The sequence below is a fragment of the Marmota flaviventris genome, chromosome 2, assembly GCF_047511675.1.
Source record: "Marmota flaviventris isolate mMarFla1 chromosome 2, mMarFla1.hap1, whole genome shotgun sequence".
NCBI classification, from domain to species: Eukaryota; Metazoa; Chordata; class Mammalia; order Rodentia; family Sciuridae; genus Marmota; species Marmota flaviventris.
In genome coordinates, this window is record NC_092499.1 from 100011751 (window position 1) to 100026029 (window position 14279).

Genomic DNA, 14279 nt, shown 5'->3' on the forward strand with positions numbered 1-14279 from the left:
CACAGGGCTACAGAACTAAGACTAGGAATCTGAGATATATTACATAAGCCTCATTACTTTTTGATTTTTTCTTCTTAAAACTTGGGTTAAAAGTGTTTCTCTGGTTGGGGAGGGGAGAGGACAAATGTCCATCTTTCCTTAACACAGCTAGGGAAGCTTATCAATATTGTGGAGACCTTTCTCACTCTAATAGTTCACATGAAGCTGGTGCGTACTAAGGCCTCTAATTCCAAAGAATTTATTACATTTCTGCCAGGCCAGCAATTGTCTACAATAAGAAAAAGAATCCCTAATTTTACCCTGAGTTTGTCTCCCTTCTACTTTTTTATTTTTTGAGGCAGGGTCATGCTAAGTTGCCCAAGCTGACCTCAAATTTGTGATCTTTCTGCTTCAGCCTACTGAGTAGGTGAGATTAAAGGCATGTAATCTCAGAATGAGCCACCCTGCCTGGCTCATTCTACTTGTAACACACAGTTACTTTAAAATAATAGTGTAGTTTACAACTTTGACCAGAGCGTCATAAAACAATAGACATGGTATTATTAATATTGAATACCATGTTAATATTCTCAAAAGCCTTTGTAAAAGGAAATACCAATCCTTCACTTGCCCTAAACAAAGAATGGTGGCAAAGGAAAAATACATAAAGAAGAAAAAGCAGAGATCAGTGTTAGATAATTTTTATAAAAGCAAGTCATAATGTAATTCTGAGAATTAAAAGATTGAATTTAAGACTACTAGATAACACTTAATATTCCTGTATTGGCTTTTGATGAAATGAAATAAACAATTATTCTTCCATAAGACTCCCTTTAATTATACCAAAGTACTTAATAGTGCCCCACTGTCAAATGAATGAAGTTCAATCTCCTTAGTTTGACATTCAAAACCCTAATCTCCTCCTATTACTAAGCAAGCCCTCCGATTTACATTATTCAACTCACCATTCCTTAGACAAATGAATTCCACCTCCACTTCATAACTCAGAATGTCCTTTCAGTCACCTAAACCCCTAATCTCTTTAAATTTTCATCTATTCAAATCATACCTGTCTTTTAAGGCTCAATACAGCTGCTACCTCTGTCAAAAGACAGTTCTTGCCCTGAAATTAATCTCCCCAGCAGAAATTAATCATTTCCTATGAACTCTGATAGTAGGCATTATTTTTACCATTCATTCAGTTATCAAATGTCTTGCATTATATTTTTCTTCCTTCTTGTATTATACTTTTTTTTTTTTTAAGTGAAGTGAATGACAGCTTGTGTAAATAGGGAAGGGTGGGAGGAATAGGGAGTATTCACTTAAAAGGTACCTGCACTACAGTGTTATTTGGCAGTGGATATATATATATATTTTGAGAGAGAGAGAGAGAATTTTAAATTTAATTTTTAGTTTTCGGCAGACACAACATCTGTTTGTATGTGGTGCTGAGTATTGAACCCGGGCCATGCGCATGGCAGGCGAGCGCGCTACCGCTTGAGCCACATCCCCAGCCCCTTGTATTATACTTTCAATAGGGCAAAGAACACAACCTATATCTCAGAGGTCCTACCACAGGATACTTCATTAGTAAATACTATTGAATGAAAAGAAAAAATTTTTAGCTCAATGGCTTATACAAAGCCAGCCATACCGTTTTCAGATTACATATTTGTTGTAAGACAAAGAGTTGTATGTGATGTTAAATGACACATACTGTATCTATTTAACCATAACTTTGCTTAGTGAGATCTCAAAAAAATTGGGGGATAAATATTCATTTGGGATGTTACAGTTGAAACTAAATATGTTGTTTTGTTTTGGTGCTTATTATCAAACCCAGGAACACTTTACACCAAGCTATATCCCCAGCTCTTTTTATTTTTTAGTTTGAGACAGGGTCTCACTAAGTTGCTTAGGCCTCACAAAATTACTGAGTCTGACTTCAAACTTGCAATTCTCCTGCCTCAGCCTCCCAAGCCACTGGGATAACAGGCACATGCCAGCATGCCAGACTATGATATATGTATTTACATATCTCTAATGCCATAAAAATCCAAATTCATTACATAGTACATCTGAATTCTACTCATCCATGGAAGCATAATGTTTCTTTCCTTTAATATTTATTTCTTTTAATTATACACAATACCTTTGTTTTTATTTTATTTATTTTTATGTGGTGCTGAGGATTGAACCCAGGGCCTCGCATACGCTAGGCAAGTGCTCTACCTCTGAGCCTCAATCCCAGCCCTAATGTTTCTTTTTTACCAAACTGAAATACTGATGAATCAAAGGAAATCAATGTCAGAGTTTAACTTCATAAAAACCTACTCTGTCCTTTGCTCAGTCCTTGCTATAGTAGAAAACCAAGGACTGATAAAATCCTACAGTTGAACACAAATATCATGAGGACAAATTCACATATATGATGACACAAGCACTAAAGCTTTAGAAATTATCTCCAAACTGAATCCCCAAAATTGCTTATTAGATGACAAAATGTAAAAAAGAATTTTCTAGATGTTAAAATAAAGTTTTATAAATGGCCTGATTTCAGATATTAATACTAAATTATTGCAGTCAAGAATATGTTTGGTAAGTGGGAAAATAAAATATGGAAACTTCCTATAAATTAAAAATATTAATCCCCAAATACAAATTATAGTTGCGCACCAATATACATTTTTAAATCTGAATAATGGTCAAATTTAGAATATAAGAAACCTGAGTTATAGCTAGATTTTCAGACTAGCTTATTAAAGGTTTCTTAACCTATAATGGCCATAACTTGCAGTACATGAAACAAGTATAAATTTTGGGTTTACAGAAGCAGAAGGGCCATGCTCCAGGCACTAAATAAATACCAGGTAATATTCTGAAATAAAGAAAAGGGTAATTTGGGGTAACAACTCACCATTCTATATTTTCCACCAACCTCCTTCTAGTATCTACCCTTATTCCAATCTCTTTGCCCTAATGCAACTCTAAACTGCTCATTATAGTGTATTATCACCCAGAAGTAGTTGTTTATAACCCCAGTTACCTATTTTTCACTCTCCCATTGCATTCTCAGGAAAGACTATGTAATTCAATGCTGGTTTTGATTTCTTCTATTTTGCATACTGCAGAAGAAAAAAATTGACAGTAACAAAGGTTTATTGATCTCATATATCTATTACAACTAGTTGTGTATATGTGTGTGTTTAAGACAATGGGGATTAAACCCAAGGGCATTCTACCACTTTATTATACTCCCAGCCCTTTTTTTTATTTTTTAAAATTTTGAAGCAGGGTCTTGCTTAGTTGCTGAGGCTAGCCTTAAATTTGTAGTCCTCCTGCTTCGGCCTTCCAACTTGCTGGGATTACAGCTGGGCACCACCAAATCTAGCACAACTAGTTTTAAGAGAGTATTTAAATACTCATTTCCTCAGAAGAGCTGTTCTAAGTCATCTATCCTTGAAAGTAAAGGAAAATTGAACTAGGCAAAATTCCTACTCTGTGCTAGGCATATGCTAGGTGACACACCCTATGTTCTCAGTTCACCTTTCCCACAAGGCTTGCTGTGTTACAGCAAAAAATAACTATCATTCCAACAGGCTATGTAATTTTCTCAAGGTCATTTGCCTAATAAGTGTTGAAGTTAGAATTTCAGGCTAAATTTTATCCTAAAGACTTAGGGTCTTAAGTCTTCTTACATTACCATCATGCAAAAAAAGGAACCATATGAGCTAACCACATATGTCCATTATTTCAGTACTATTCAAAAAACATAATCAAATATATATTTATTAATCCAAATAAATCTCTAGTTGGTATAATTTCAGTCAGGATAACAAGATCAATAATATTCAAACTTAATAAGTAACATAAGTTATAGCTAGATTTTCAGACTAGCTTACTAAAGGATTCTTAACCTTTTATGGTTAAGAACTCTATTTCAAATGCCTTATTTCAAAAAACCAGAATTTGCTCATTGTGTGAATAGATATTTTTAGATGGAGAGACCCCAAAATTTAATTGATTATTTTCAAGAACCCATGGTCCTCTGTTCATCAATAAAAATGACACCACCCTTAAGGTAAATTAGTCAACATTTATTTAGCATTTCACATCTTACAAATTCTTTGACACATTATCTCACCTGAAACTCAGATGCAACATTCTGAGCCAGGTACATTATACAGATGAAAAAATAGGTTTGGGATTTGAACCAAGTCACAAACCAATAGGTGATAGAATGAGTCACAAATCTAAACTCTAAATCCTTTAAGTCTCTTTACTATTATATCCTATTTTAACTTCTTCTACTTATAAGCTGAAGTTTAACAATTTAATTGCTCTCTCCATCCTTCCCTTCCCATCCCTCTGAAACAGCAACAGCAGTAAATTCAATAGGAACAAATGGAGAGAGGTCAGTGAGCTTCCAGCAAATGTTTATGAATGGATCATTTTTGAATCAGATATATGTGTGTGTGTGTGTGTGTATGTATGTATGTATATATGTGTGTATATATACAAAACGGAGACAACTGACTCCAAACAGCTTTTTCCTATTCTTTATTTTAGAGTTTTTAATTTCAATTCAATGGGAATTTAATTAAAAAACACAACATTTCTTTAAGTTATAGGCAAGTGTTTATTTTTGGTAGTACTAGGGATAAAATGTAGAAGGCAAAGCTTGCCCCTGGACTACATCTCCTTTTTTTTTTTTTTTTTTTTTTGGGTGGGGATTAAACCCAAGGGCATTCTACCACTGAATTATACTCCCAGTCCTTTTTTAAAATTTTTTAAATTTTGAAGCAGGGGGGACAGTCTTCCTAAGTCGCTATGGCTGGCCTCAAACTTGGCCTCCAACTAGTGTTCCTCCTGCCTCAGCCTCTGGAGTCACTGGGATTACAAGTGTGCACCACTGCACCTGGCTGGGCAAGTGTTTTAAGTGTATTTGAAAATGAATGGAGTATAAAGTTGTAATAACAGTCTAATGTTCATTAAGTCAAGCAAATCCCTAAATTGGTAGAATTCCAGTTGGTATCAGTGAAATAATAAATGACTACTAACTATTTGCTGCTATTCCTATTTACTGTACAAACACAAAGGCATGCTAGTCATTCATTCATTCAACAAATATATATTAAGCACTTCTTATGCACCTATAATGCGCCTACCATGTGCAAGACTTTCCTGGGTGATGAAACCACAGCTGTGAACAAGAGACAAGATTTCTGGCCAGTGGAACTTCAAATCTAGTTGTAGAGACAGGCAATAAATAAGGAAAAAAGATAAACTGAACACTTAAAATACATAGAGTAAACCTCTCTGAAAAACTTAAGCCTACATAGGAAGGATGACAAAGAGCTACCCATATGATGACTGGGGAGAAAGTATTTTTAAGCAGAAGGAATAGTGCATATATAAGACCCTAAGTGGTAATCAAACACTTAGTGGGGCTGTGCATGGTAGGCAAGAGAAAGAGATGAAAAAGGCCTTGTTATAATTTTACCTGATGACTGTCTTTCATAGGGAAAGGAAATACAAGAAAGCTCAACTCAGATTATTGCTAGGAGTTTAGATATATACATGGGCTCTTAGCTTAATGCTTTGATTAGTTACTGGCATTTTTACCCAGTCCATCTGTTTCAGTTTAATAAGAAAGTCTGACATAATCAAGGAACTACTCTGATTTTTTTCACCCATTTAAGCAAAGACAGAATTAACTACTTACAAATTTGCTTTACCTTCTAAGAAAGAAGTACTGTTTCCAGGTCTAATAATTTTTTCCTTTTCATTACAAAAAAAGTCAGTATTAAGTTATTCCAAATTTTAAAAATCCTTAGCCTCAGAAGGAAGGATTAGATACAAAGATGAGAAGGGCAAAAGAATAAACATAAATGTTCTTTATTCAACAACTAAATCTTTTTCCATTACTTGTTCACAATGCAAAATGCTCAGACACCATGGGTTTCTTCACATTCTGAAGATAATTGAATTTTAAGTCACTCTTCTTATATACACAGGGTCTCAATTCTACATTCCAATTATCTTTTTTCTCATTCTTCAAAGAAATGACATTATTCAGTTCACTAAATCATTTTCTTCTTACTGGATGATAGGCGAAGACATAGATAGGGTACCTCTATTTGAACCCCTTTACTATCTGAATCTCAAGTTGTATTCAGCCAGTAATTATTTAACAACTACCAATGTGTCAAGACTCATCAATATAAATGGATGGCAGGCCAACAAACAGTAGCCAGCTTTTAAATTGAGATTACAATGACTATACAAAATGTGCAGCTAAATTAGTCCCTTTGTTTTGTCGTCCTCAGCTTTCACTAAATGATTGGCTTCTTCTTAAGAAAATGTCCAAAAATAATAACAGCTCACATTTGCATTCTTCCTGTCAGCCACTGTTCAAAGTATATTATAGAGATTAACTTAATTCTCAAAATAACACTAATCCAAGGTACCATTACTTCCTCCATTGTAAAAATGAAAAGGCCAAAACAAAGAGAAGATAAGTAGCTTTCTAAGATCACAATACTCATCAAATATCTGAGCTAAGTATTCCTCAAGCCTATTTTTAAACCACTTTGGTCACACTATCATACAATACTTTAAGATAATTTACTGCTACCAATCAGAAGATTAAGATACTCAAAGCTCACTTCAAATTTGGGCTTGCCCTTTTATTATTTGTGTAAATTTGGAAAAGAAACCAAACTTCTCCCAGTGACTCAGTTTCATTTAGCTATAAAACGAAGATGACAACAGCATCTACTTCTTGAGTAATTGTTGAGGATTAAAAGAATTACATATACAAATCATTTGGAATCATGTCTGGTACATGGTATGCCTAAGTATTAGCTGTTATTACCAATACTATCACTACTACCTCTACCTAGGAATTTAGCAAAAGATCAGTCTTTTTAAATCTAGTCAACATTTTTTTTCTTTTCCTCCAACATCTATCATTTCTGTTGCTTGATTTACATAAACTAACAATGAACTACTCTCAAGAAGTAAGCAATGCACCTAATGCCCTTGCCATTTTCTTCTAGTCCTTTTATCTTCCTCCTATTTCACATACCTAGGAAAGAATCATTTGAAGTTAACAGGATTATATTATGCCATAAATACATTCAGAAGCCACAGTAATACTAAGCCTAATACCAAAATTTGTAATATAATAAAAAGAGGGAAAAAACTAAGAGAGAACTCCTCTCAGTTTTAACCACACACACACATGCAAAAGAAAAAGAAAGTAAATTGTTTGGCATTTTGATTGTGGAACAGGTTTTGCACTAACAGGTTTTATTTAGTCATCATGACTGGGTGTTTAAATATGAATTGATATAGTATATTTAAATTATTAACTTCTGGATAATTAAAAATTTTGGTTCTTAATCTTTCATAAGTTTTGATAAGCTCAGGGAGCATTTAAAGATAAGATTAGAAATTCCATATATTTATAACATAATATGAACTATTTTAATTATTTGTACACAAATAACATTTTAGACTTTTCTTGAAACACTGGGCCTTCAGTATTAATATATCTAGGACAGGTCCCAACTTGTACATCCTTGAGTCCAAGGTAGAATAACATTGTTTGATTTCTTTCTCTAGTTACCCGGCCCTAGTCAGCAGTTAACACCATTTAAAAATCTAATTATTGCCAGAAAATGTATTTCAATCATACATATCACCCCTACATACAGAATTAAGCTATAATTATAAAAGCAAATGACAATATAAATAATAGATTATACATACATTCAAGTATCCTTAAGGTTTTATATTTTTTCAGACAACTGTATATTAAATGTCTACTAAATCTGCTTGACCTTGGCAGACTGAATACAATGAATGTAAAACAAGATAAAATAGTGTTAGGTTATTACATTAGATTATTTTCTTATCTCTGTTGAGTATATTTTGCAACTAACATACAAGCATCTGTAATGTTTTAATTAGCCATACAAAAGATATTAATCTAATACTTTTTAATGTCAACTACTGTCATATTTTATTCTAATAACTGGGAGTTTGTAATCATTTCCATTTTATAGACAAGGACACTGAGATAAAGATTAATGTGATAAAGATTACATAGCAAGCAAGTAATGGAAAGTATATAAACACAGGTCTGATTCCAAAGCCTGTGCTAATGATAACATCAGAGACTCACAGTTGGCAGCATTACCCAAGTAATGTTATATAACTGCCTAAAATTTTTAAAAATATTTCTAACCTTAAAATATGTTGACAATATTTGACTATATTGACTACTGTGAAATGTAGCCATTGTTCCATACACTAACATCTTATCTAAAAGTAGAATAGAAAATCTCCTAACTAACCTTCACTTAATTAACTGGCAGAATTGACCAGGGCACATCCATCATAAAAACAAACTGACAGACATTGCTGATACTGAACACCAGTGGCTAAAGGGTACTTTCTACTTGCCTGCACACTTCTGTTTCCACTAGTTGAGTTACATGTTTAATAAGAATCTGGTCTTTTCTTCCTTATAAATCTGTTTATGACATTCTACTTATAATTAATAATAACTATTATAATAAACCAAGGAAACAAGGGCAAAAAAATTATTTCTGTGACAACTAAATTTAATGCTTTGGGAAAAGTACATTTTGATAAACACAATTTGCGGGGTTGGGGTTGGGTTTTGCTGAGAAACAAATCCATAGCCTTGCACACTTTAAGACTGCACTGTAACACAGAGCTACATCCCTAGCCTCAATATTTATGATGAACATAAATTCCTACTTTCCAAAAACAAATTCCTGTTGAATTATAATGTGCTGATAAAATTGTGTGTAAAAAATCTTAAAACTTTGAAATTATTAAAAATATAAGATTTCACCCCTTGCTTTGGAAAAGTCTTATTACACCTTAATGAAAACAAAACTAGAAACTTTAGGTGTACATTGTTGCTATGCTTTATACAAGAAAGATCATGTCCAATTCTAAAAAAACTCAGACCCTATCTCATTTTCAAAAAGAGCCTTGAGGGCTAGGCATGAGCTCTTGTCCAGCATGTGAGAAGCCCTGGCTCAATCCCCAACATTGGGGGAGAGGGAAGCAGCAGAAGAAAAGCTCACATGAAAAGACAGGTGAAAAAGTTAAGGTTGCTATATTTTTCCATGATTCCCCACTTAAATTGTTTCTATTAGCCAACTATCACACCCAATCATAAGATAAGAGGCTCCAATTACACTTAGAAATTTGAACTCCCTGAAGCACAGCTGTATTCAACTAAGCAAATATCTGAGCATCTATATTAAAATCTATACTTACATTCTGAATGAATACTTGAGAGGTTCTATTATTTACTTATTTTACAAAAAACTTAATATTAAGTATGGTTATCTAGTTCTTTAGTCCACAGATTAAAAGCAGGAAATTAAAGGAGGCAAGAATAAGCATTATAGGAACAAAAACTGTTGATACCAAGAGAATATAAAAATCACACAAATCTAAATATGTATGTGTAAGTATAGATAAATAGATAGATAGATAGATAGATAGATAGATAGATGGATGCAAGCAATAATCTGGTAGTTTAAGCTAGATAAACTGGACTAGTTCAAGCTAGAAAAAAAATCTCATAAATTTAAATATCTTTTTCAGGCATCTCTAGATTATGATCCAGCAAAAAGTTGAAACTCACAGCAGTGTCCTTTTATCATGAACTAAACGTTAAATTACATTGACTCTGCAAATTCTTTTTCTTTCTATAAGAAAAGGGCAGAGGACCATTAATATTTTAGGTATCTCTCAATATATCATGATTACAAAGGAAAATATTTCTGGCATCAGGAGTGATATTTAAGTTATCTAGAAATTTCACTCATGAAATAGTTCCTTGGAAACCAATGTATTAGTATTTTTAGCTAAAGCCTACAACTATGCCTTTCAAAATCAATAGGTTGTGACAGCCAGCAATTTAAAAAGTGAAAAAGAACAGAAAATAGAAGATCATATTGCACATAGTAAGGGTAATACATTTATGAAAAACATTTCAGTATTTTTGTACTAATTTGCTAAGTAAAAGATATTAATTACTCTGGGTCCTGGTCCAAAAATCTGTAAGCTTAAAAAACTTCATTTATTATTATGGAATATAATCAATACTAAATTTGTAATCCCATCATTTTCCTGAGAATACTAAAGTAAGACAAAATTTTAAGGGGGGGGGGGGTGTCGCTTTCTTTGGAATTTTTAAAATTATTATTATTACTTTGTATGTGTGGTACTGGCGACTGAATCCAGGATGTTACACATGCTAGGCAAAATACTTTACTACTGCACTATATCCCCAATCATTTATTTTATTTTGAGACAAGGTCTCACTAAATTGCTCACCAAGATTGGCCTTGAACTTGAGATCCTCTTGGAGCCTCAACCTCCCAAGTAATTGGGATTACATGCATACACTAAATTGAGCTCTTTGGAAATCTTTATGAATCAATTTATTTTCCCTCCTTATCTATTCAGGTGTATAATTAAGTATTTTATTTGGTTTAGCACTAGTTTAGCCTAAAATATGTGATGCTATTTTTAAAACTGCTATGACTTTAAAGCAACTTTTAACAACAATCCAAAACAAATAGTGACTTTGATTTTATTTGCTTGTTTATTCTGAGATGCAATTACTGACCTTGGTGCCATTTTTCCAAAGTCACTAATGTAATCTAAAAATCTAAACTTCACATTGTAAGCAAGCAACCTGCTCAATAATAATATACTTACTAATACTTCATACATACCTAGCTATTGCCTGATTCTAAACAAAATTAATTTAAGCCACTAAATATGTCTTTGTCTGCTTCTAATGCATTTTAATAGATATTATGACCAAAGAAATGTTTTAGACAATTTGTCTAATTACTTATAAACAGAAAAATAGCCTGTTAATACATATCTTTTTAAAGTAATCATCTAATTCATAGGATAAAATACTATTTTGAATCCTAAAGTCTCAGAGTTGGAAGGAACCCTGTGACCTAGTCTAACTATCAAATATCATAATCCCCTCTTTACAGTGTTCCTTTGAATCAAACCCATAGCTGACTAAAAGCCCTAGAACTACATTAAAAACATCTAAATCTGGTCCTTGCCATTAATCAGAAGACTGATAATCCCTTTGAAGTCCTTGAAAAGCACAGTGTAAATATTATTCTTTTAAGCCCTGAAAATACAGGTTTAGAAAGGAAGCAGCATGTACCTATCACCAGGAATTTTGGTAGCCTTAATTGTCCATATGATATATAGAATGTTTGAGTACTTTGCAATCTTTTGGAGTCTGCTTAAAGCAAAAAAATCAGCTAATGAAAGCGTAATAATAGTTGTCAACAATCTTAAATGTTCGCTATCAAGTTCAAATTCGCAAGAGCTTAAAAGGCTTGTTTAAAAATCTTGTAAATATCATTAAAGTTGAAGTTTGATTCACTTTACCTAAAAGTGAATGACTGTAACTCTAAAATGATACCAATAATTGTGGCAACAGATATAAATGCTATTTTTGATTAATTCCTTTTAACATACACTAAATTTTCTATTGAAACTACTGCTCTACAAGCACTTTTGAAGAACTGTCCTCCCCTCCTAACCCTCTCTTCCATATGTCCTCCTTTTCCTCACCAGCTGGAATCTGTCACAGAAACAGATAATTACATATGATACAGAAATAGTTGATCCTGCTGCAGAATTAGGTTAACACGTCTAAAAGGAGACACAGAAAACAAAACAAAAAACAGGTCCACTTAAATAAATCATTTACCTCGGTCTGGCTTCATTTTCACATCCAATTTCCACCCAGAGTGCTGTGAAATACACTTGGGGGTTCTTTCAAAGCGCTCACTGTTGATTCGAGGGCTTCTACTTAGTTTTCAAAATGCTAAAAGAGATCAAAATAAAATTAAACTGGTCCTGCTCTAACATCAGGACTGTACAAGAATACTGTTAAGTTAGGCCTATTGTGGTACAAACTACTGTTGACAGCACCATCGGCAGATGTGAAAAGTGCAAAACTCTTTGCATGGTCTCCCCCATCTCCTCCCGAAGGAGCACCCCTCTCCCCGCCCCTCAACTCTCCAGGCCAAGGTGTCCTTTTCTGACACAGCGTCTCCGAACCAAAGCAAGGTCTATTTATATCCCGGAGGTACAAGCAAGAAGAAAAAGATTCAAGCAACACAAACTAACCAACCCCTTTGAGGGGGAAACCAAACCAAACCAAAAAAAAAAAATGCTTCTGGGAACAGTGGTACCTCCTCAATGCTGGTCTATAAATTCTTCCACCTGGTGCCAGGGGGCTGGAAACTCTTCCGGACCCTTGCGTTTCCCAAGAGCTCCGCCCGCCCCGCCCGGCCTCACCTGTGTAATTACCCTCTGGCTAGCCTTCCTGAGGCAACAGCGGCCAAGTTTACACAATAAGAGGGTCTGAAAGAAATTCGAGTCATCTTCTGGCGCCCAGCCCCCAGCTCCCAGCTCAAACGAACTCTCCCGGACTGTCCCGGGTCGCCCTCTACAAACCCCGTCCCTACGTGGCCCAGCCTGAGGTCTGCCCCCAAGGAAGGTGTTTACAGCTGAGCGCTCGCTCACCCACTGCTCTGTGCAGCCTGCTCGCCGCGGGCCCCTTCCGTCCCTCCGCGGCCCCGGATTTCCTTCAGCCCCGCGGCACCGAGCGCCGCGCCTGCCCCTCTCCCTGCTGGAGAGTAGTTTTCATGGCGCTCTCGGGCTGGCCCGCTCCTCGACTCCCTCGGCAGACCTCTGCTGACTAACTCGCTCACTTCTCCCGTCCCAATACCTCCTCCTTTTGGCACTTCTCTCCGCCGCTAGTCCAGCAGCTCACATCACACTCCCACCTCAGACCCGAGGCTCCAAAAGGCGCAGGGCCGGCGAGAACCGAGTGTGGCGCGCAGCGGCCCCCGGTGCTGCGTTAGGGGACCATGGGGGTCCGAGACCGCAAGCCCGACTCGGCTCCCCGGCGCCCCTGTGGCCATCCACCCCCGCCTCAGCCGACGCCTCGCTCCGCTCCCTGCCCTCAGCTCCTCGCCCTGCCCGACTCGCACCCAAGCCCCGCGGCCCCGGGGTTCGCCCGCTTGTCGCCCCGGCCGGCCCGCTTGCCCCGCGCCTCTGCCAGCTCCTCGCCCGCCCGCTGTCGCTAGCTCTGGCGCCCCAGCTCTGGATCCCCCTCGCTCGCCCAGTTCTTTCTCTGCTGTTTGCCCTGTCAAAACACTGCCTGGGTCACGTGTCCCAACAACAGCCAACCCACCGCTCGTCACTTCCTCCCCGGCGGCCTCTGCGGCGCGGGCGCCTGGTTGTTATAGCAACGCCGCCGCGCGCCCGGGGGCTCTAGTCTGCGGGCCCGGTTTTCCGTGCAAGTGCCTGGCGGGCGCGAGGGCGCCAGAGGTGGCGGCGCCGGCGGGCCCGCCCGCCCAGTCAGGAAAGCCCGAGACGTTGAGCTTTTCCGTCTCGCTTCTTGACGGCTCTCGGAGCTGAGGCGCACCATCTGAGATCAGGGATTGGAGCTGCGCTATTAGAGCACGGAGTAACTGGGGAGATGTCATTCGAGGGCCTGCCCCAGACGTGGAGGATAATTATAGTCTCCTCCTTCTCCTCCTCCACACTAGATGCTGGCGCAGACCTGTGACTGAGCCCCAAGTGGATTGCAGTGCACCGTAGTACCCGGGTTTAAAGTGGCCGGGGCAGGAAGGTGGGCAGCCATGCATGTCAGGGAGCGGGGAGTTGAAGGAGAGGAAGCTCTTCCACCGCCCGCCCCAGATTTTCCCAGATCACTAGGGGTTCTAGTGGGATTCAGAACCCAAGCTTCTGAAGCACTGGCTGTGCTAAAAATAACTCTTATAACTTCTAAAACACTGACTCATGGGCAGTGTTCTAAAACATGACACCATGTTATTGTTGGGGAGCTGTAATTTTGTTGTTGTGCTATAACAATGTGACATGATGACATTTCGTGTTGTGATGTTGTGTCATCACTTAAACACAAACAGATGGCAAGAATCTGTTGTAGATTTTTTAAAAAAAAAAAAAAACCTAACCAGGGCTGCAGCTATTAGCTACTAAGATTATAAACAAAGTACACATACATGACGTTGTGAGCCCAAACGGAGACAAGAAGTACAGAATTTGCAAGGCTCTTTGGTTTCATTAGGGAAAAAAAATTTTTTTTAGAAATATTTTGCATACAAGTGTCACAACAGGAAAGTACTAGGACAGGTCTAAAAATGAAGTTTTTTTGTGAACTACAG

At 37.0% G+C, this 14279-nt stretch overlaps 1 protein-coding gene across 4 annotated transcripts in view; it reads right to left on the reverse strand.

The window, feature by feature from the left end:
- Atosa (atos homolog A) overlaps window positions 1-13252 on the reverse strand; it is a 98314-nt gene extending 85062 nt beyond the window's left edge. Inside the window, exons 1-2 of one of the 4 annotated variants that reach the window (XM_071608277.1) lie at window positions 13080-13252; window positions 11789-11905 (exon numbers count right to left, since the gene is read on the reverse strand). In XM_071608277.1, coding sequence (XP_071464378.1) covers window positions 11789-11804 — 16 coding nt within the window. In that variant the 5' untranslated portion in view covers window positions 11805-11905; window positions 13080-13252. The other 3 variants (XM_027924901.3, XM_071608276.1, XM_027924895.3) reach the window with 3 other exon arrangements.
- Between the last annotated feature and the right edge of the window lie 1027 nt (window positions 13253-14279).